This window comes from Danio rerio, chromosome 14 (assembly GCF_052040795.2).
Source record: "Danio rerio strain M-AB ecotype USA chromosome 14, GRCz13ab, whole genome shotgun sequence".
Lineage (NCBI taxonomy): Eukaryota > Metazoa > Chordata > Actinopteri > Cypriniformes > Danionidae > Danio > Danio rerio.
Window position 1 is genome coordinate 39842038 of NC_141034.1, and position 20572 is coordinate 39862609.

The 20572-nt window shown below is 34.8% G+C and overlaps 1 protein-coding gene across 8 annotated transcripts in view; it reads right to left on the reverse strand.

The window, feature by feature from the left end:
- The window catches only part of pdgfc (platelet derived growth factor c), a 290898-nt gene that overhangs the window by 31759 nt on the left and 238567 nt on the right, over positions 1–20572 (reverse strand). For all 8 annotated transcript variants that reach the window (XM_087281827.1, XM_087281826.1, XM_087281825.1 and 5 more), the window contains one exon: positions 12641–12836. In XM_087281827.1, the coding sequence (XP_087137953.1) occupies positions 12641–12714 (74 nt within the window). In that variant the 5' untranslated portion in view covers positions 12715–12836. The remainder of the gene's footprint in view (positions 1–12640; positions 12837–20572) is intronic.

Here is a 20572-nt window from a genome sequence, read left to right on the forward strand (position 1 = left end):
TTTGGTCCGGACAAAGAGAAAACAAAGTAAACTATACATTATACTCAAACTATCAAAAAGTGGCTGTAAAATGTAAATGTAATTTACAGTGTGTAAATTAACAATTAAAATTGTGCAGTAGTTTTACAGTTTTAGTTATTAATTTACAGTGCGCTTGTAAATTTAACAGTATTAGTGGCATTTTTTTTACAATATTACATGGCAATTTTTTACACTTACAACTGTGATTTTTAATTTACAGTGCACTTGTAAATATTACAGTATTACTGGCAAAATTGTCAGTAATGCTGTACATTTTACAGCAATTTTTTTATTATTATTTTTTTTACAGTTTAAAATTTACTCCATTTTACAAAATTTTTGCCATTTTTAAGAGCTGTTCATGTTTTCAACTGAACCAAAAAAGAGGTCCATTTTCCATAGGTCTCAGTTTGTATGGCTGACCAAAAAGTTTTGAATCACCGTATTAACACTTTTTCAAATGAACCACACAAAAGGTTGAGACAAACCAATCTAACGATTTATTTTACCTTTTATTTTGTGTTCAAAATACTGCTAAATTGAGACAACACACAAAAAAAAAAATGCTTTGTCATGCACCTGTCAAAGTTAGACATTTTGGCCTTTTGTTTTGTTTAAAGTGTCATTTAGAATAACGGAAAGAAAAAAAAGCACTAGGATTTTGACAAGATATATTTAAAGGCCATTTTTTCCCCCCACAAAATTAGTTCAGCTATAAATCACAAAAACACTAAATGATATGCCTTCACTTCAGCTGCACCAAACAAAGTTCTGTCCAAATCTGTATCCTAAATGTTTTTTTTTTCAATACAGGGACCTGTTCATATGTTATTTGCCTGATTACATACATTTTATACTAACATTTAAAAAAAAAAACAAAGTAAATAGGCATTTCAACAATTGAAATGGATGCAGTCCCCAGAAATGCATATAGGGCTACGTTTTCAGAATGAGCATTATTTTTGTTTACTCAATTTTTAACCCAAGTACTGCACTTCACTCGATTAAAGTTGAGTCAACTCAAAAAGCTCTGCAGCAAGTTGCCATACAATCTTAAGCTGAGTCAACCTTATTTTTTACACTGTTTAGATGCAGAATGTTACTTCTCGTTTCAATCATCCAACTGGTGTGCTCATGTGCAGCTTTTTGGTCCCGATGAGACCAGATGCATCACTGCTAGTTCAATCTGCTGGATTAAGCCCTGGACATAACAAACCAACCTCAAACAAAAATCAAAGATATGTCAGTTGTGAACAGACCCTTGTGGTGGAACTTCTTTTTTTTATATAAAGATAAAGAAATAAATGTTTGATGCATATTTTGCATTAGATCCTACATACAACACACTATGAATGTTTTCCTGGTGATTCTGCTCTACCTATGAAGGCCACAAAGCTGAAGAGTTTGTCTTATTCTCAGTGACACTTTACGCATATGGCTTATCAATAATTTAAAGTGATTTCACCATTACCAGGTTTACATGCGTACATTCCCTCTACAGAAGCTCAAGTAGGACAAAAGCATGAAGAGAGCCACAGATTGCTTTTAGAAAATATGGCAGAATCAGTACGCAAGCATTGGCTCTCTGGAGTGCTTTTAACTCTAGAATGCTTTCAAAACAAGCTTGGATGAGATTCATCTAATAGCTCATCTTACAAAGCTCCTTAAAAGGCCCAAAAATCACCTTCCTAGTTAGTAGATGTGTCATGTTCACCAGCGATCAAACCACCAGAGGTCGCTGGTAAACACTCACATCCACATGAACTACAAATCTGCTTCTAAATGGACTACATAAACAGTCATGCTCCACACACACAACCGGTTCCAGATCCTGACTGATTGCATACACACAGCTGATGCCGCTCATGTACTGATCACACCCATATATACAGCTCACTGTGAAACCCACATTGCTGAGTCTTGTTATCTGTCACAGTGACATTACAGCGCGTTTCCTTTGTCTGCCTTTGCCGTGTTTTGATCCTTGCCTTGTTTATTTATTTAATTCTGTTTGCTGCCTGACCATCTGCCTGTTGTTTTGACTTCGACTCTGGATTGCCCTCATACATCTGTTTGCCGGTATTGACCACTGCTTGTCTGACGATTCTAATAAACCTGCACGTGGTTCCAAACTTCTGTTGTTGGTGTCACTCCCCGGGGTTACAAGATGACTGTAAAAAATCTTAATTAACCACATTAGAGAAGTTGTGCTATGGTTATTGCAAAAAAAAAAAAATGTGGTTAACGTTAAACATGTTAACGTTCAAAAGTTTGGGTTCATAAAGATTAGAAAAAAAGTCATTTGTATTTACCAAAGATGCATTTGCTTGCTATTTATTTTTAAAAATACGAATTTATAAATGAATCCAATTTTTCAGCATCATAGTTCCAATATTGCAAAGTCAATGATATATGCTAAATAATATTTTGGTGCTATATAAATATTTATTATCAGTGAATAATTATAGATAAAATACATTGATTATACATCAATTAGTATTTTAAAGTGCAGTAGGTGATTGTCTTCAGAAACATTTTTTGTTGTGCTGGTTGAACGTCTCTTCACATTTCAATGGTAATGATTAAAATAAATGATTGATTGATTGATTGATTCATTGATTTATCCATCCTCATTTCAGCTTAGTCTCTTTATTAATCAGGGGCCACCAAAGCGGAATGAACAGCCAACTTATCCAGCACATGTTTTACGCAGTGGATGCCCTTCCAGATGCAACCCATCACTGAAAAATATCCATGCATACTCAATCACACATACACTACGGACAATTTTAGCATACCCAATTCACCTATAGCGCGTGTCTTTGGATTTGTGGGGAAACCAGAGCAACCAAGAGGAAACCCACACAAACACCGGGAGACCATGCAAACTCCACACAAAAAAGCCAACTGACCCATCCGAGGCTTGAACCAGCGACCTTCTTGCTGTGAGGTGATCGTGCAACCCACTGTGGTACCGTGTCACCCATAAATTATCTACATATATTTTTATGTTCTGGGTAAGGCATAAAAAATGTTCATCCAATTAAAAATTGTCAGGCTGACATTTCCCATAATTCTGATAAGTAGCCCAAACTGTACATTTGTACATCTGCACACCCCTGTTCTCACAGATACAGCGTTGGTGCATACAAGTGCGCCGTGTTCACATGCACAGGATAGAGTGACAGCAGTAAAAACAAATACTGATTCAAAACTTTTGAAAAACCTGAATCACTATTGGAGTTAGTTTTGCACACTGGAGGAAGGATTTCTTTTACACTGGTAATGTTATGTTTTAAAACTCTTTTAATTCAATATTTTAAATCAATTCAGCTTTATTTGTATAGCGTTTTTACAATGTAGATTGTGTCAAAGCAGCTTCACATAAACGGTCATAGTGAATGGATCAGGGTAGTTCAGTTTTTAGTGTTTAGCTCAGTTTAGCTCAGTTCAGTGTGGTTTTAGTCACGCAATGCTAACGCAGTTGAAATTATTAGCCCCCCTGAATTATTAGACCCCCTGTTTATTTTCTCCCCAATTTCCGTTTAACGGAGAGAAGATTTTCTTAACACATTTCTAAACATAATAGTCTAAATAACTCATTTCTAATAACTGATATATTCTACCTTTGCCATGATGACAGTAAATAATATTTTACTAGATATTTTTCAAGAGACTTACTATACAGTTTAAAGTGACATTTAAAGGTTTTACTCGGTTAATTAGTTAACAAGGCAGGTTAGGGTAATTAGGCAAGTTATTGTATAACGATGGTTTGTTCTGTAGAGAGTTGAAAAAAAATATATAGCCTAAAGGGGCTAATAATTTTGACCCTAAAATGGTTCAAAATAAATTTAAAACTGCTTTTATTCTACCTGAAATAAAACAAATGAGACTTTCTCCAGAATAAAAAACATAATCAGACATACTGTAAAATTTTACTTGCTATGTAAACATAATTTGGAAAATATTTAAAAAAATAAAATAAATAAACATAAAAAATCAAAGGGGGGCTAATAATTCTGACTTTAACTGTAGATTTTGAAGTTGTACAGATGGGTTCAACCCCTGAAATCTTTCAACGAACAATTAATGTGACTATTTTCAATTTCATAAGTTACTATTTACAGCATCGATGTAGGTTTACTAATGTAGATTTTTATTCAGTTTAACAACAAAACATAAGTCAATGGCGCTATTCCGCCTAGCCTGCTTTACTGAGGTGAAGTTGGTTTTATATTCACATTGGTTAAGTTTTGAACAATGACAACCTGTGACGCGCTTTCTATATTGTTTACCATGCTACTCTTAATATTCGGTCTGAAATAGCATGCAAGTATGGCTTAGTATAAAGTCCTGCATGCCACCCGCCAAACATTAAGCATATAGTAGTCACTTTAGGGTAAAGCACATTAGATAGTGAGTCATCTTTAAGGTGCGCATTCATGATATCAGGAGGCTTTGGATGGCAGGGCTGTGTGCTTCAAAGATATTACTGTATGTTAATGGATTCATTTTGGCAGATCCCCTACTGCACCTTTAAATGAAAACTGCTCTGGATCTTTTTTTGTGAAAAATAAATACACTTTTTACAGTGTTGATCAATATAAAAGATGATCATATTTACTATAGAAATCTGACCCCTGAAGTGAAACTGTTTACCTCAGATGATATTTTTTGCAAGCATAATTTTAATCAATTAGAAAACATTAAAAAGCAACATTATAGGTTAACATTGTGTTTTTGTCAACTATAATGAATGCATTCAAGTGAGTCGTTTGACAAACTCTGCTTTAACCTGAACTATTACAATTCTTTATTCTTTTAAACTTGATGAATGCCCTCATGCATCACCATAAACCACAATGATAAATATCCCTGTCCATTAAATATATACTGTTGATCACAACTACAGCTCCTAATAGTTGCGATGACTGAATCTTATTCCATGGATGATCTTTCATCACCCTTCAGCTTTCCATCAAACACTGAACCAACATTGTTCAATTTCCTAAGTAGTAGAGAAAATCTGGCCCAGTTTTCTTATCGGTCTGAACAAACACAGAGGATGATGAGAGTTGTCTGCAGTGGCCTGTCGGCTCTGGGCTGGGTTTTGCTGGAGGCAGAGCGATAGGATTCAGCATGCAGCTTTAGCACAGTTTATTCCAGCCCAGTTGCTTTGATTCGATCCAAACAGAAGGGGCTTTTTTTCTTCATTAACTGGCATAAGATCATCATACCAGTGTGTGTGAATGTATTCACAGAGTTTCAATAAGAGAAAAAAATATGTTGTGTAACAGGGAAGTTGTGTAAGATGCATATACAGTTGAAGTCAGAATTATTAGCCCTCCTGTATATTTTCCCCCAATTTCTGTTTAATAGAAAGAAGATTTTATCAACACATTTCTAAATATAATAATTTTAACAACTGAATTTGGTAACACATTAGTTTAAATCACAATTTATGCTATTAACTACTGGCTTATTACCAGCACTTTATTAATAAATTAACTGTTCATTAGTAGTCATAATGTATTAGTGCATTTGCATATCTATACCTACCCAAGAACCAACATATACCTTACTAACTATTAATAAATAGCTAATTAGTAGTCTATTAATCCAGTAGTGTTAGGTAATTGTTTGTAAATGGCATGAATTGTGACCTAAACTGAAGTGTTACCCAAAATTCTAATGACTGATTTCTTATATCTTTGCCATGATGACAGCACGTAATATTTTACTAGATATTTGCAAGACACTAGTATTCAGCTTAAAGTGCAAATTAAGAGCTTAACTAGGTTAATTAGATTGTAAGGATGGCAGCATGGAGATCTTTAATCATCTAATTGCTAAAATTAGCAAGTTGTCTGGAAGTTGCTGAATCTACTACTTTTTAGGATGAGTGAGCAGTTTGCAACCAGATTATTAAAGCGTTAGCTAACCCTACATCTCTTGACTAACTTCAGAGAAGACACGTTAACCCGGGGCGTAAAACTGTGAGCAGTGTTTGGTCCCTAATGAATGTATAACTAAAGAGTAAGAGAACAGATATAAATCAAAACTCTAAATTAAGTGATGAATGTGATGATGAATGTGATCCGTTCTAACAATTAGAAATAAAGTCTACATTTTACAATCACTTAAAATTGGAGTCAGATTAAATTCGGAGCTAAAAAAGAATATAAATAAATTCTAATAAATAACAAAATTATTTTCAGAAGCACTAGAAAAGGCTTACATGCATTTAACCCTCGACCATGCTGTTAGTTTTGTCTTTGGGGTAATAGATGGACTTCTACAACGTTAACTAGGCAAGTTTGGGTAATAAGGGCATTGTATTAATGATGGTTTGTTCTGTAGACAATCTGGAAAAAAATATATATATAGCTTAATAGTATTGACCTCAAAATTTTATTAAAAATTAAAAATTGCTTTCATTCAAGCCAAAATAAAACAATTGAGACTTTCTCCAGAAGAAAAAATATTATAGGAAATACTGTAAAAAAATCCCTTCCTGTTAAACATCATGTGGGAAATATTTGAAAAAGAAAAAATAAACTCAAAAGGGCTAATACTTTTGGCTATGTGAAAAAGACATAAATGTTGTATTTGTACATCAAATGTACAATAACAACTGTAAATAATAATTTATTGCAGCTAAATAAATATAACATCTACCAAACACACAAAACCACAAAGTCACTTCAGGTCAAATACAGACTCACTACAAAAAAATCCAACTCTATACTTGTCCTCAAGGCCAGGGTTTCTGATTTAAACCAAGTAGACAAGCGCAAGCAGATTCACATCATCAATGTGGCCAACTAAGAAAGGGTTATGTCTTATTATGTTCACCTATTTGCGTGATGTGCCTGTGGAGAGGGAATTAAGCATATGTATTAAATGCTGTACATAGACTACCCTTTTTAAATGTGATTAATTGTACCACTTTTGCGAGTAATTAATTGCACACTTATTGTGATTAATCATACACTGTTTATATATTTTGTCATCTTATGTAATTAAGCTCACTTACTGAAGCACGATTCACGCAAAAATGCATGCATGGTACATTTTTAAAAAAAAGTCTTTTTCAAAAAAAAAAAAAAAAAACACTACAATGCAGAAAAAAATGCTTTTCTTACTAGCCCACATATAAAAAAAGTCTTAAATCAATAATCATTTTCTAGACAAGCAAAAATAAAGAAAATAACATGTCAAAATTAAGTTTTTCCTTAAAACAAGCAAAATAATCTGCCAATTAGGTAAGCAAAATTTTAGCAGATATTTTAAGGAAAAACTCACTAGATTTTTACTTCTTTTATCTGAAAACATGAGAATATTTTTAACTTGTCTAGAAACTGCTTCTTGACTTAATTATTATATAGATATTTGGATTAGAAACTCAAGAAAATAAACTAAACTTTTTTATTTTTGCAGTGTAGGAAACTATAATGATTTAAACTGATCCAGAATCGTGGGAATTCGCAGTGTACAGTGTGTAAACAGTACATCAGTAATTTAAGTAGTTGCCTATAAATACACACAACAGTACACTGATTCACTAGTGATAAATCCTTTGGTTATAAATGAGCATATTAAACCAAACATTCTCCAGAAAGGCACTAAGCCAAATGTTATGTATTGAGTAACTTTTTATTTTGACAGTGCTGGTGTGTATTATTGTGCCTGTGTGTATTGTGCCTTATCTGTCTCTTTCTCTCTCTCCACGAGTGGAGATCAGGTGCAGCTGTGAGAGGGGTGGTGCCAATCATAAAAGCATGCTGTTGGCGCTGTTTGATGAGTTCTCTCTCCTGTTTCCCCTCGCTGTTGTGTTGTGTGTGAGCAGATCGCTTTAAGTTCTCTGTGTGGCAGTGAAATCTTTCTGTCTGAAACCTTTCAAAGTCACCTGGTGAGATACTCTGTTAAATACAGTAATAGGATGGTATTTTGTATTAGCCGTGTCTGAGTGTTTATTTTCTGCCTGAAACCTTTGTAATGTCATCTGGTGAGATTCTCTGTTTACTGCTTAATGATGTAAGGGAAGGTCCTTTTTCTTTTGTCATTTTTCCCATGTTTAATGCATAGACAAGGAGAGTAAAATTGTTGTTTTATTTACAAACCTTTATTTTTAGTACGGATGTTCAGATCCGATCACGTGATCAGAAATCGGGTTCGATCACACGGTTTCAGAATCGGACATTACTTCCAGATCAGGACTCGAATCTATATGTATATACGGTTGAAGTCAGAATTATTAGCCCCCCTGAATTATTATCCCCCTCTCTTTATTTTTTCCCCAATTTCTCTTTAACGGAGAGAAGATTTTTTTCAACCCATTTCTAAACACAATAGTTTTAATAACTCATCCTGAATAACTGATTTATTTTATCTTTGTCACGATGACAATACATAATATTTGACTAGGACAAATTTTTTTTACACTTTTATACAGCTTAAAGTGACATTTAAAGGTTTAACTAGGTTATTTAGGTAGGCAGGTTAGGGTAATTAGGCAAGTTATTGTATAATGATGGTTTGTTCTTTAGACTATCGAAAAATATATAGCTTAAAGGGGCAAATAATTTTGATCTTCAAATGAAAAAATTTTTTTATTCTACTCAAAATAAAATAAATAAGACTTCTGCAGTCTGGAGGTATTATAAAGTTGATGAACATTGCCATAGCAAACAGTGAGATATGTAAATTCAGGATTGCCTGCTGGGTATTTTAAGTTGAGGTGCTATTTGTTTTATATTAGATTTCTTTATATTTACTGTTGCACTAAAGTTCAAAAGTGATGAATTGATGTTATTTATTGCTTGATTGTTCAAGCTACCTCACAGAAGTGCTGTTTGTTAAGAGTTGTTGAATGTTAAAATAAGCGAGTTAAATAAAAAATAAGGAACATCCTGAATCTGTTTTTTGCTCTTCTTGATTTTTTTTTTATGTATTATAAAAGTATCGGATCGGGTTTCGGTAGATACTTAAAATCAAATGATTCTGACTAGAGGTAAAAAAAAAACTTGATTAGGACATCCCTAGTTTTAGGTTTAGGTAAGAGACGCTTAATAGCATACTTAGGTAGCATACTTTTTGTTTTGGCCTTTTGTTCCTTTTTGTTGTGAATTGGGCAAGCTAAATTGGCCGCAGTGTATACAGTTAAAGTCAGAACCATTAGCTTTGAACTTTTTTTTTCCTTTTTTAATATTTCCCAAATGATGTTTAATAGATTTAGGAAGTGTTCACAGTATGTCTGAGAAAATATTTTTTTTCTGGAGAAATTCTTATTTGTTTAATTTCATCTAGAATAAAAGCAGTTTTTAATTTTTTATGAACCATTTTATGGTCAAAATTATTAGCCCCATTAAGCATTTTTTTTCGATAGTCTACAGAACAAACCATCGTTATATAATAACTTGCCTAATTACCCTAACCTGCCTAGTTAACCTAATTATCCCAGTTCAGCCTTTAAATGTCACTTTAAGCTGTTTAGAAGTGTCTTGAAAAATATCTAGTCAAATTTTATTTACTGTCATCATGACAAAGATTAAATAAATCACTTATTAGAAATGAGTTATTAAAACTATTATGTTTAGAAATGTGTTCAAAAAAAATATTTTCTGTTAAACAGAAATTGGGGGGAAAAGTAAACGGGGGTCTAATAATTCTGACTTCAACTGTATATGTTTTGAGGGTGTATGAGTGTTTCCCAGTGATGGGTTGCAACTGAAAGGGCATCCGCTGCGTAAAACATGCTGGAATAGTTGGCGGTTTATTCCACTGTGGCGAGCCCTGATTAATAAAAGAACTAAGCCGAAAAAAAAAGGAATGAATGAAATCTGTTAACCTCATTTTGACAACTTGGCCTTTGTGGATATGCTTGGGGAGCAGGAAAGGGGACTCCGGGTGACCTCTTTTAATAGACGGTCATCCTTATTTTTTTTTCATGTGCGTAGCATGGTGCTTTTGCTACACAAGGCACAAACTGTAAAGGACAATTTAACTTATTGAGCCAATGCACTCTATGGCACCGTTAAAATCAATAAGAAATGAGTCCATATAGCCACTAGCTTGCACTATACACACTGCTGGCAAAAATCCAGAAGTTTGCCAATAAGTGTGTATGAAAGCACATTATCTAATTGATTATTGACAAGAAATAAAACTATACTGATTTACACCAACAGTATATACACACGAACACTGTATATCACAATATATTCTACAGATGGCTTGCAGACAATAAAGAATCTTTATCAGGTATCTAAAGAATGTCAATAGAAAATATGCAAGAAAAGCACACTGTTCATTAACAATCGGAAGAGCTGTTGCAATATTTTTTTCCAGATGAAACCACCAGCTATGGGAAGGTCATCATCTACATTCTGGGAAGTAAAAATGCACAGATGTGCACGTCTGCAATCGATTGCACCATACAGCAAAACAGAGGCACGGACAGAGGCCTGGAAGGAAGGAAGGAAAGCTAGCCTGTAATTGAAAGGGTCTTTAATGTGGATTGGCTGGGCTATGTGTGCTTGCGTGTGTGTATGTGTGTAAGTCTGTGTTCATACGCATCTCAGAATCTCAAACAGATGCTATGGAGCTATGTAGGACTCTCGGAACTAAATATGCACAAAGCGGAAAGGGCTCTTTATGTCAAAGGTATCCGTCGAAGAAAAAAAATAAATATATAACCAAACAAAATCACTCCGGGGGTGGGCTCTTCATTATTCATCAGCCTTCATGCAGCACAGCCAATCTCCCAAATGGCCTCCTTTCGACTCTAAATCTTAAAAAATGGTCACAACAAGCACATACATCTCCAGTGTAATTCCCCCTCCCTCTGCACATACATAGAGTACGTACTGCTTCACTGAATATGGATGCTTCATCTTATGTCTGACCCTGTCACGAGTGCAATGGGTGCCTGATGCTGCTTGTTTAGTGGTGCTGATTTGTCGTATAACACTAAGCAAACATTTGAGCACCTCAAAGGAAGCGCATGGGGATTTTTCAAGCCCTCGGATCTTCTAAATCTCTTCCTCTCCACAGTTTCAGCCAAGTTTTGACTACATTATAACATGCCTTTTTACATTAATTGTGGGTTTAGACTTTTACTACATTTAACCCCTTTGGACCTTGTGTGCATTACAATGGACATCACGTGTCAGCCCATATTTTTTGTGGCTCCAGAGCATCTAATTTAAAGCCTGCAGTCCATGAGAGTGGACGATTGTCATTCGATCAAATGGCGAGGAGGCTCGGCATGTTGTAATTTGAAAAAAATCCACTATCACTTCACTCCAGACACAGGCGTAAGCCACATTTGCAATGTTTTTATTCAGATTTATTGATATGTTTGCCAGTATGTAAAAAAGGGATTGCTTACTAATTAAACTTTGAAATCTTTTGTAACATTGCAAGCTTTAGAGATATTTTTTCAAATATGTCTGTCCATTAGAATGCACAGTGCTCAGCATAAACAAGTAAACCCATCACAAATCTCTCTTTTAAATTTATATTTTTAATAGGAAGCTATACAATATTATATTTGTGCATATACATTGGATTAGTCAGTACTGAAGCAAAATCAGGAGCTTAACTAACAAAATAACTTACGATAACAGTCCAAAAACTAGTAAACACACATTTATTTTGTAGGTTGGAATTTTTTGCAATATTTTGTTTGAATTCAATAGAATTATCTTTCAATTTCTAAATATGTTTGATGACTAAAATATTATTTTAATAAACATATCTGTTTAATAAATCTGTTTTGTTTAAATGAACTAAAATACATAGCCTATATTCACTAAGTAATGGATTCAAATATTCACCTTCAAAACGGTGTAAACTCAATAATGCTGAGCACTGTACAATGGGTTCAAGATCTGTTGAAAATAAATCTCCAGTAATGCTGATTAAACTTTTTTATGTATATAAAAAACGATCAATGTACTAATTAATTGCTGAAACAATTGAATATACAGATTACAGAATATACAGATCTTGAAGTTCTTGAGCATATGGCAGATGTAAATATCTCAGATGTGGACATTATGCATAGTGATGAGAAAGATTAAGTTTTTATAAACAAGGTGCAATCTATACAACAAAAAGTTTAAAAGGTTTACTGTCTAAAAACCTTTTTAAAGTAAAATGTTAATGTTTGTGATTATACCAGCAATCATGTGTTATTACTATTATTATAACCTTTATTTTACCAGGAAAGACACATTGAGATTAAAAATCTCTTTTACAAGAGCGTCCTAGCCAAGATTAGGCCTGTGTTTCAACTTCTAAAACTTTTATAGTCTTTTTAAAAGCATGTAGTGAAATGTAGTAGTAAGTCTTTGAACTGCAACTGTGTTTGCGGATTATTTCAAGCAAAAGGTGCTGCGTACTTAAAAGCCTTTTTTCCCATCTCAGTCATGTGTGTTTTTTTTGGATTGGTATAATGTCTGGGAAGTACAACTGTTCTGATCTGATGTCCACCCACCCACCCACTCACTTAATGACTTATTAAACTGCCACAATGTCCTTATTCAATATGTCCTTCATATTAATGTGGACGTGAAGTCTAGTCAATAGCCAGGAGGTCAGGGTCTCTTACTTGCAAGTGCCTTCCTCCGCGTCCTCCAGGCCAAAGCGTGGGTCAAAGGTCAGCTGGATCCTGGAACTTTCCATGACTGCCACCAGTTGCCACACTATAACAGTATTTCGGGGATATTTGTTGGGAAAGTTAGGACTTTGAATAATTCCATCCCCAGTGACACTGAGGACCTTCTCATGTTGAGACTCGTGCACTCCTATAAAAGAAAGAAAGAATAGAGGTTCATTAAAACATTTCTAAACCTGCATAACTCACCAGAGCGGAGAAAAAGCATGTCACACTGTCATTTGTGAATTGCTGTAATTTTTTTTTTCTCAATGCAAATGAACATCACACTGGATTTAGCTTCAAACGCATCACATTAAAACTCAAAGAATATGGATTATGCAATGCACTGCTCGAATCCTAACGCAAATAAATGATTGCACAAAGGCAGGATGAACCAAACTCAAGGCTTCTGTCTGTTTTATGGCACTTCGATTGACTGAAAATCAGATAATCATATTAAGAGAGCAATAAAAGGGAACTATGGAAATGATTTTGCAACATCAATACCATAAAACTAGCAGAATGATGTTCTAACATTCGCTAACACAGCACATACTTAATGAACCTGTGTATCAAAGCAGTCCTGTGCTTTGATGTGGCTTCGGCATAATAGTTTTTGCATTACAGATCCAGATAAGAGCGATCACTCAGTAGCTTTAAAGAGTTATTTATAGTGAAACTACAGCTTCCAATGACACTCCTATGTGTAATGGTAAGACAAGAATTAAAGCTAGGTAAAAAAAAAATAACATTGCTTGGGTGGTAAAAACTGTCGAAGGCCACCAGAACAGATGGTCTGGCACAATCAATTGTACCTCAAGGAACTTGGATAGTTTAACAGTTCTGAGAAAAGCAAGGCCAAAGAATAAAACTTCTGGTTTAGAGAAGTGACAGAGGTATGGCAAGACTTTAGTCAGTTTAAAGTTCAGAAATGATTACATACTGATTTACTTGCTACCAGTTGTGACAAGATTTATAGTTGTTTTCCCCTATAGGAAGACACAATAAAGCTTTACTCAATGGAGCACAAATAAAAACACCCTTTACCTGCTGCTCTGCCTGGGAGGGGAAATGAGCTACAGGCTTTTTATTTGGAATTGTGGTATATTTTATTTTGATGGTGCCGTCTAGGCCCTTTAACCAAATTAATTTTCAGTAATCCGATTACAAGTGGTCGGTTGAGGAGCACTGCCTTCTCCACACAGTGTGAGAATGCATTCAAACGCATCTCTTGTGAGCACTTGTGTTCGATTTTGTCAAGAGTGTCCTTTCATTACTGTCCACATCATTTTTGCGTCATTTCATTCAAGCCACTGTCTCAATGCACATTTCAGATGTTTACAATTTGAAAGAAATATGATCAACTGATTTTGTCCACTTTGACCATCTCCAGTGTAGTCAAAGCTCAAATGTTTAGAGCATTTTTACAGCTGTATTTGGAATTGTCCACTTATGATGACGATGACAAAAAATAAATAAATAAATAAATACACAATACCTGATGTAAACAAGGTAATAATCAACAGAATGTCCATAAGAGAACCATGAAATGTAACACAAATTAAAAGCGGATCCCAAATTTCTCACAATGTTTATTCAAGGTTATAATAATCCTAGATGGTCAGGTGATGTCACATTTTGCATGTGAACACTGATGTATTATTTGCAGGGTTAAAAACACCGGGCTTCATTCTTGTTTCTGAGCAGTGCTGGCCTGTCCAACAGGCAATCACGGCAGTCGCCTAGGGCCCTGTGTTTCTTGGAGGGCCCCACAAACTCTGCTTTTATATTATATTTACTGTGAACACAAGCGCGAGGATGAGCTCAAACGTTTAAATCATTAACAATGCTTATTGCGCAATGCACAAACCCCATTAAATGCGATACAATTTACAACGATGGTGAGAAAAATAAAATAACCTCCATGTTTCATTAAAAAAAGAGCTCTGTATAATTCATACATGACAAATAGCTGAAAACAATAAAAAATACACAACAAAAGTATAAATAAAAGCAGAAAATATTAGAAACATACCCAGCAGCACCACACTTTATTTTGCATAACATCATCCGCGATCGGCTATTGGGTGAACTAGAATGACGTAACGTTTTTCCACACAGATTCCACATCTCCCCAAATTGACATTTGATATAAAGCCAAAAAAGTGTCTTAAAGTTTTAAGTAATATAACGTCACAAGTGTCCTTGCTATATTTAATCGATCTTAATCGAATTTTAATTTGAACTGAAATGGCGTCCAAACCAAACAGCATATTTTCAAAGCCGAAAAAGGAAGAAAAGAAAAGCAGAGAAAGAAGAGCAAGCTAGTAAATGTATGTTCTGCTGTGCATAATACATTATTTAGTAGTGCAGTATTAGGACTTGTTTTGATAAATGCAACAATGCCCTTAATCACAGAAATATTTGTTTCATATGTGAGAAAAAAAGGCCACATTCAGCATGTTTCAATAAATAATCAATTAATTATCTATCCCACTATTTCCCACTACTGAAAAAAACATGTGTCCCCTCATTAAGTCAAAATCTAATTTTACCTACTGTCCAACATTTAATGCAAATTTTTGTTTGTGTAAAAAAAAAAAAAAAGTGTAAAAACAAGGTAACATGTCTCCTGCATTTTATGTTATTTTTGCATAGATTTGTATGTATTGTATGCATTTGATTCATTTTTTGTTTAAATATGTCATACTCAAGTTTGCAAGCCAGAAAACAATAATTTGAAAAATAAACTACTTAGGTTTAATTCTGAATAAATATTTTTAAATATGCTTTATAGGTTAAATATGTTTCAGTTAATAAAAATGTATAGACTTAAATATTAAAATTGTTTTTTTTTTGGTATTTTCTTACTGTTTTTACACTAGTCGGCCCAATTTTTTATTTTTTTTTATCTCGCGTAGGGCTCCTCAACCCTACGAGCCTGCACTGTTCCTGAGTCTTAAGTTTCTTAAGATTCACAAAACCCATTGTAAATATCAGATTTTGCCAGTTTAGTGCTTATGTCCAATCATTCATAAATAGTGCGCAGAGGCACAATTGACCTGTAGAGCTACGCATCGATAGATTTGCATTGTGTTTGAACTGTCAGCAGTGAATATTAAACCACACTGAACTGAACTTTAACACTGAAAACTGAACTGACACTGTTTAAATTTACTATAATCTTCTATGTGAAGCTGCATTGACACAATCTACGCAATAAAAGCGATATAGAAAAATGTATTTAATTGACTCATAGATGAATCAATAGTTTTAAACATGATGCACTTTCAGATTTAAGCCTTAGCTGGATATTTCCCTTCATTTAGAACGGTGTTACACACTGCATGATCATTTTTAAAAACCCATAATGGGGCTCTTTAACTAAGTACATTGTTCAACATTAACTTTTCCTCTAGACACTACAGTAAATGAACAAAGTGCATGGATATTTAACAAGGTATCCACTGAGGTGTTTATGGCTGGTTGCCTGTTAGATTTAATGTCACATTGTTTAACTGTGTATAATTGTAGCATGAATATTTCATAGCCCAGAGTTAAATAGAAAGAAGTGTGAATCACTGACTAACCTCAAAAGGTAAAAACCTTAACCTAGGGTTTAAAAAGACATTAGGCTGGGGTTAAATGGGGTAAGAAATGCCCACAAGTCTTTCAACACGTGCAAATGCACTTCAGTCCACCACATTGCGAAGCAGTTACATCACAGCAAAAAGAACTAATAAAGAACCAGCCTGAAAATATTTGCTCCAAAATAGGTAGAAGAGATTCTTAGAAAGGGAGGCTTGTTTCCTGTCCAATAAAATGTTATTGAATTCTGCAAGTGGATTGAAATCTATCTTATCCTGTTGTACTAGCTTCAGAAAAGATGTTTGATGCAAACAGACAGCTGTTGAAATGCAACACTAGTGCTGGTTTTTACAGGCCTGTCACATTCAGAGCCCACCCAGGGGAAATGCTCACAGATTTTCTTTCACGCTCCACTCCCTGAACACACACACACGCAAACACACACAATTCTCTAAAGTTGTATAGCAAAGCAGTGTCAGTATATATCCTGATCTGTTACTATGATGGTACACGATCCTTTATGCTTCTTCCTGAGTGCCTGTGTTATACAACGACAGAGATATTCTCCTTCATAAGTCACAAAGGCTCATCCTGTGCTGTATTTGCAGGAATCAGTGCATAACAAATGATAAGCTATCAACAAGTTATTACTTCCTTTCCAGCATGGTATAATTATCTTGTTAGCTCAGTGGGGTTCACAACATGTTGACTTTGCCTGAATACTGAAATATGTTTAAAATGAAGTTTAGAGCATACTGTAGATTGTAAGAATGTAAATAATATTCTAATTTCACTGTTAAAAAAAGTAAAGCCAAAACATTACATGTATGGCCAGTGGTGGAAAGAGTGCTGAAAAATCATACTCAAGTAAAAGTACCATTACTTTCAATTACTAAATTTTGCACAAAATATATGAGTCAAAAGTAGCCCTTTTAAAAGTATTCAAGAGTAGTGAGTATTACACTGTGAAAAGTTGATGTGTTTACATGCAGTTTGTGCAGTGGTGTAAACGTAACATTCTGTAGAGCATTTAGGGATCTCCCTATTTTCGTTTGTTCCTTCCAACCTTTCTTCCATTGTTTGTTTGTTCTGTCCTTCATTCATTCCTTTGTTCCTCCCTTCATTTTTTCGCTCGTTCCTTTGTTCGTTTGTTAATTTTTTTGTCTTTTCTTTCAATATGTCCTTCGTTCATTCATCATTCATTCATTCACTTCCTTCGTTCCTCTCATCATTCGTTCGCTCATTTATTCGTTTATTTTTGGTTTCGTCCTTTATTAGGTCTTTTGATCATTCATTTATTCGTTCGTTCATTCCAACCTTACTTAGTTTGTTCAGTCCTTCCTTGATCCTTTATTAATTTATTTGGTCCTTCCTTCGTTCCTCCCTTCATTCGTTTCCTCCTTTCATTCGTCCCTTCATTTTTTCACTCATGAATTCATTAATATTTTTGTTCCTTTCTTTATTAGGACCCTTGTTCATTCATTCGTTCATTTTTGGTTTCTTTCTTCATTGCATCTTTTATTCATTCATTCACTCATTCCTTCCTTTGTTTGTTTAGTCCTTCTTTGAATCCTCCCTTCATTTATTTACTCATTCATTTGTTCGTTTGTTTATATTTTTGTACCTTCCTTCATTATGTCCTTTGTTCATTCATTCATTTGTTCCTTCCTTCCATAGTTTTAGTCTTTCCTTGAATCCTTTCCTCATTCATTTGGTTCGTTCCCCACTTTATTCGGTCATCATTCATTTGTTTGTCCGTCCATATTTTTGTTCCTTCATTTAATAGGTCTTTTGTTCATTAATTCATTTGTTTGTTCATTCCTTCCTTTCTTAGTTTTTTCAGTCCTTCCTTGAATTTCACCTTTATTAATGTGGTCCTTCTTTCGTTGCTTCCTTTGTTCCTCCCTTTATTTGTTTGCTAATTCATTTGTTTATTTTTTGTTCCTATTTTAGGTCCTTTGTTCATTCCTTCATTCGTTTGTTTATACCTTCCTTAGTTAGTTCAGTCCTTCCTTGAATCCTTCCTTTATTCATTTGGTCCTTCGTTCCCCCTTCATTTGTTCATATTTTTGTTCCTTCCTTCATTAGGTCCTTTGTTCATTCCTCCCTTCATTTGTTCGCTCATTTATATTTTTTCTTCTTTATTAGGTCCTTTGTTCATTTATTAATTAGTTTGTTAGTTCTTTAATTTGTTTAGTCCTTCTTTGAATCTTTCCCTTATTCATTTAGTCATTCCTTCATTTCTCCCTTCATTTGTTCTCTCATTCACTCATTCACTTGTTAATCATTTTGTTCCATCCTTCATTATGTCCTTTGTTTATTCATTCATTAATTCGTTCGTTCGTTCGTTCATTCATTCGTTCTTTCCTTAGTTTGTTCAGTCCTTCCTTTAATCCTTCCTTAATTCATTTGGTCCTTCCTTCATTAGTTCGGTCCTTCTTATGTTCAGTCCTTCCTTCCATTCTTTGTTCAGTCCTTCCTTCATTCTGCCCTTCCTTTCATTCTTCATTCGTTCCATTTAGTAATTGTTCAAGGCTGTTTGGTGATTTCAGTCATCATACAGTCGACATCATTTTCTCATGAGTGACATGCAGTCTATAAAAACTCTCTGGGTCATTGAGTGTAAAGATTTTGCACATCTTCTTGGACATTTTTAATGCTTCCAAAAGCTTTGTTGCATTTATGAAGCGCACATGTCTTAAGGTTGTTCAGTGTGATGCGATTTACTTTTAATGTGTGATTTGATTGGACAGGAATCGCAGGACTCATTTTTCTACTTTAGCCAATCACCATAGACAAGATATAATAAAGTTGTGACTAAGGCTGAAGGAAAATAGTGGAGTAAAAGTACAGATACAGCACTAAAAATGTACTGAAGGGATATTAAAAGTGCACATTTACTTAGCAAATTTCAATTCCCGAGGAAAACTACTCTATTACAATAAATTGAGTATTTGTAATTTTTTACTTCATACCACTGAGTATGGCCACAGTCATCTTGCACCACTGAGGTCTTTTGGAGCTAGAGTCAGTACCCACTCCTATCCTCCAACCCCTGTACTACTACAGACCCAATCACAAACACAATCATGACAACGCACCCCATTTATTTTAGGATCACATAACTAGCTTAAAGCAAACCTTATGGAACATTATAGACTTCAACAAGCATCAACATGATATGAATAATAGGAGTCCTTTGACAGTAGGAAAAATGCATTTGGAAAAGTGCAATTTTATTGACGTCCCATTTGTTTACAAGGATAGCGCAGGGATTGTGAGCTATACTGCAGCCAGCCACTAGGGGCTGATCAAATTTTTTGGCTTCATGTTTCAGAATGTGCGAGGCATACTTTGGTCAAAACATCACTGACTGAGTGAGTAAATAATGGAAACATTGATTTTTAAGAGGTACATTGGGTAAACGTTCATCATAAAAGCAGTTTCTTTTCTTTAGCATTGGCTAATGCCTTATTTATTCCTCCATGAACTGGATGACAGATCCCATCACAAGCAGCAGTTAATGCTGAATGATGTTTTAGGACTCACTGGATGAGTAATGACAGAAACAGTGGGGTTTTGGAAAGTTCTGGGGAACAGCTTCAACCCCCGAAGTGTATCCGCAACCACAAGAGATAGAAATTCGATCACTCTGACATCGTAACTGAAGGAAATGGCAGAACAGAGAGAGAAAGAGATAAAAAAAAGAATCTGTTTAGATCATCAAAATTCAATATGTTTGACTAAGACTCTGTGTGACTTGTTTATAATAGGCAGGAGGAAAATTTTAGAGAGTGGAAAAAGCAAAGACGACAAGATATAATTTCTTTCTGTAAACATGACAGCGGCAGCTTTGATGTCTCTTTCTCATTTCGTGATTAATTGCACTCCGGGGAGGAGAAGTGAAAGACAATACACAAGTCACTTTGGAACAGATAAAGTTTGTGCATATCCACAAAAAAAAGTATGGACTCAACACGCAGAATCTTGGCAAGCCCTTCAAACTATTGCCTACTTGAAGAATAGACACCTTGTATATGTTAGGGAGGCAAAGCAAGATCGCTCATGCTCTCCGAAGTTGAGGAGCATTTTGAGTGAAACATATCCAAACAAAAGAGCCCGGGGGCTGCAGAACACTGTCGAACACCTCAGATCTGTTTGCAGCACAAGCCTAAACCCTTTATGGACTCGGTTATATAAACAGATCAGGAGTTGGCAGCAGCTGCTAAGGTCTTTGAAGTCCTTCAAAATGAGAAAGAAAGGGTCTTTCCTCAGCATGTTACAGCATTTGCCCAG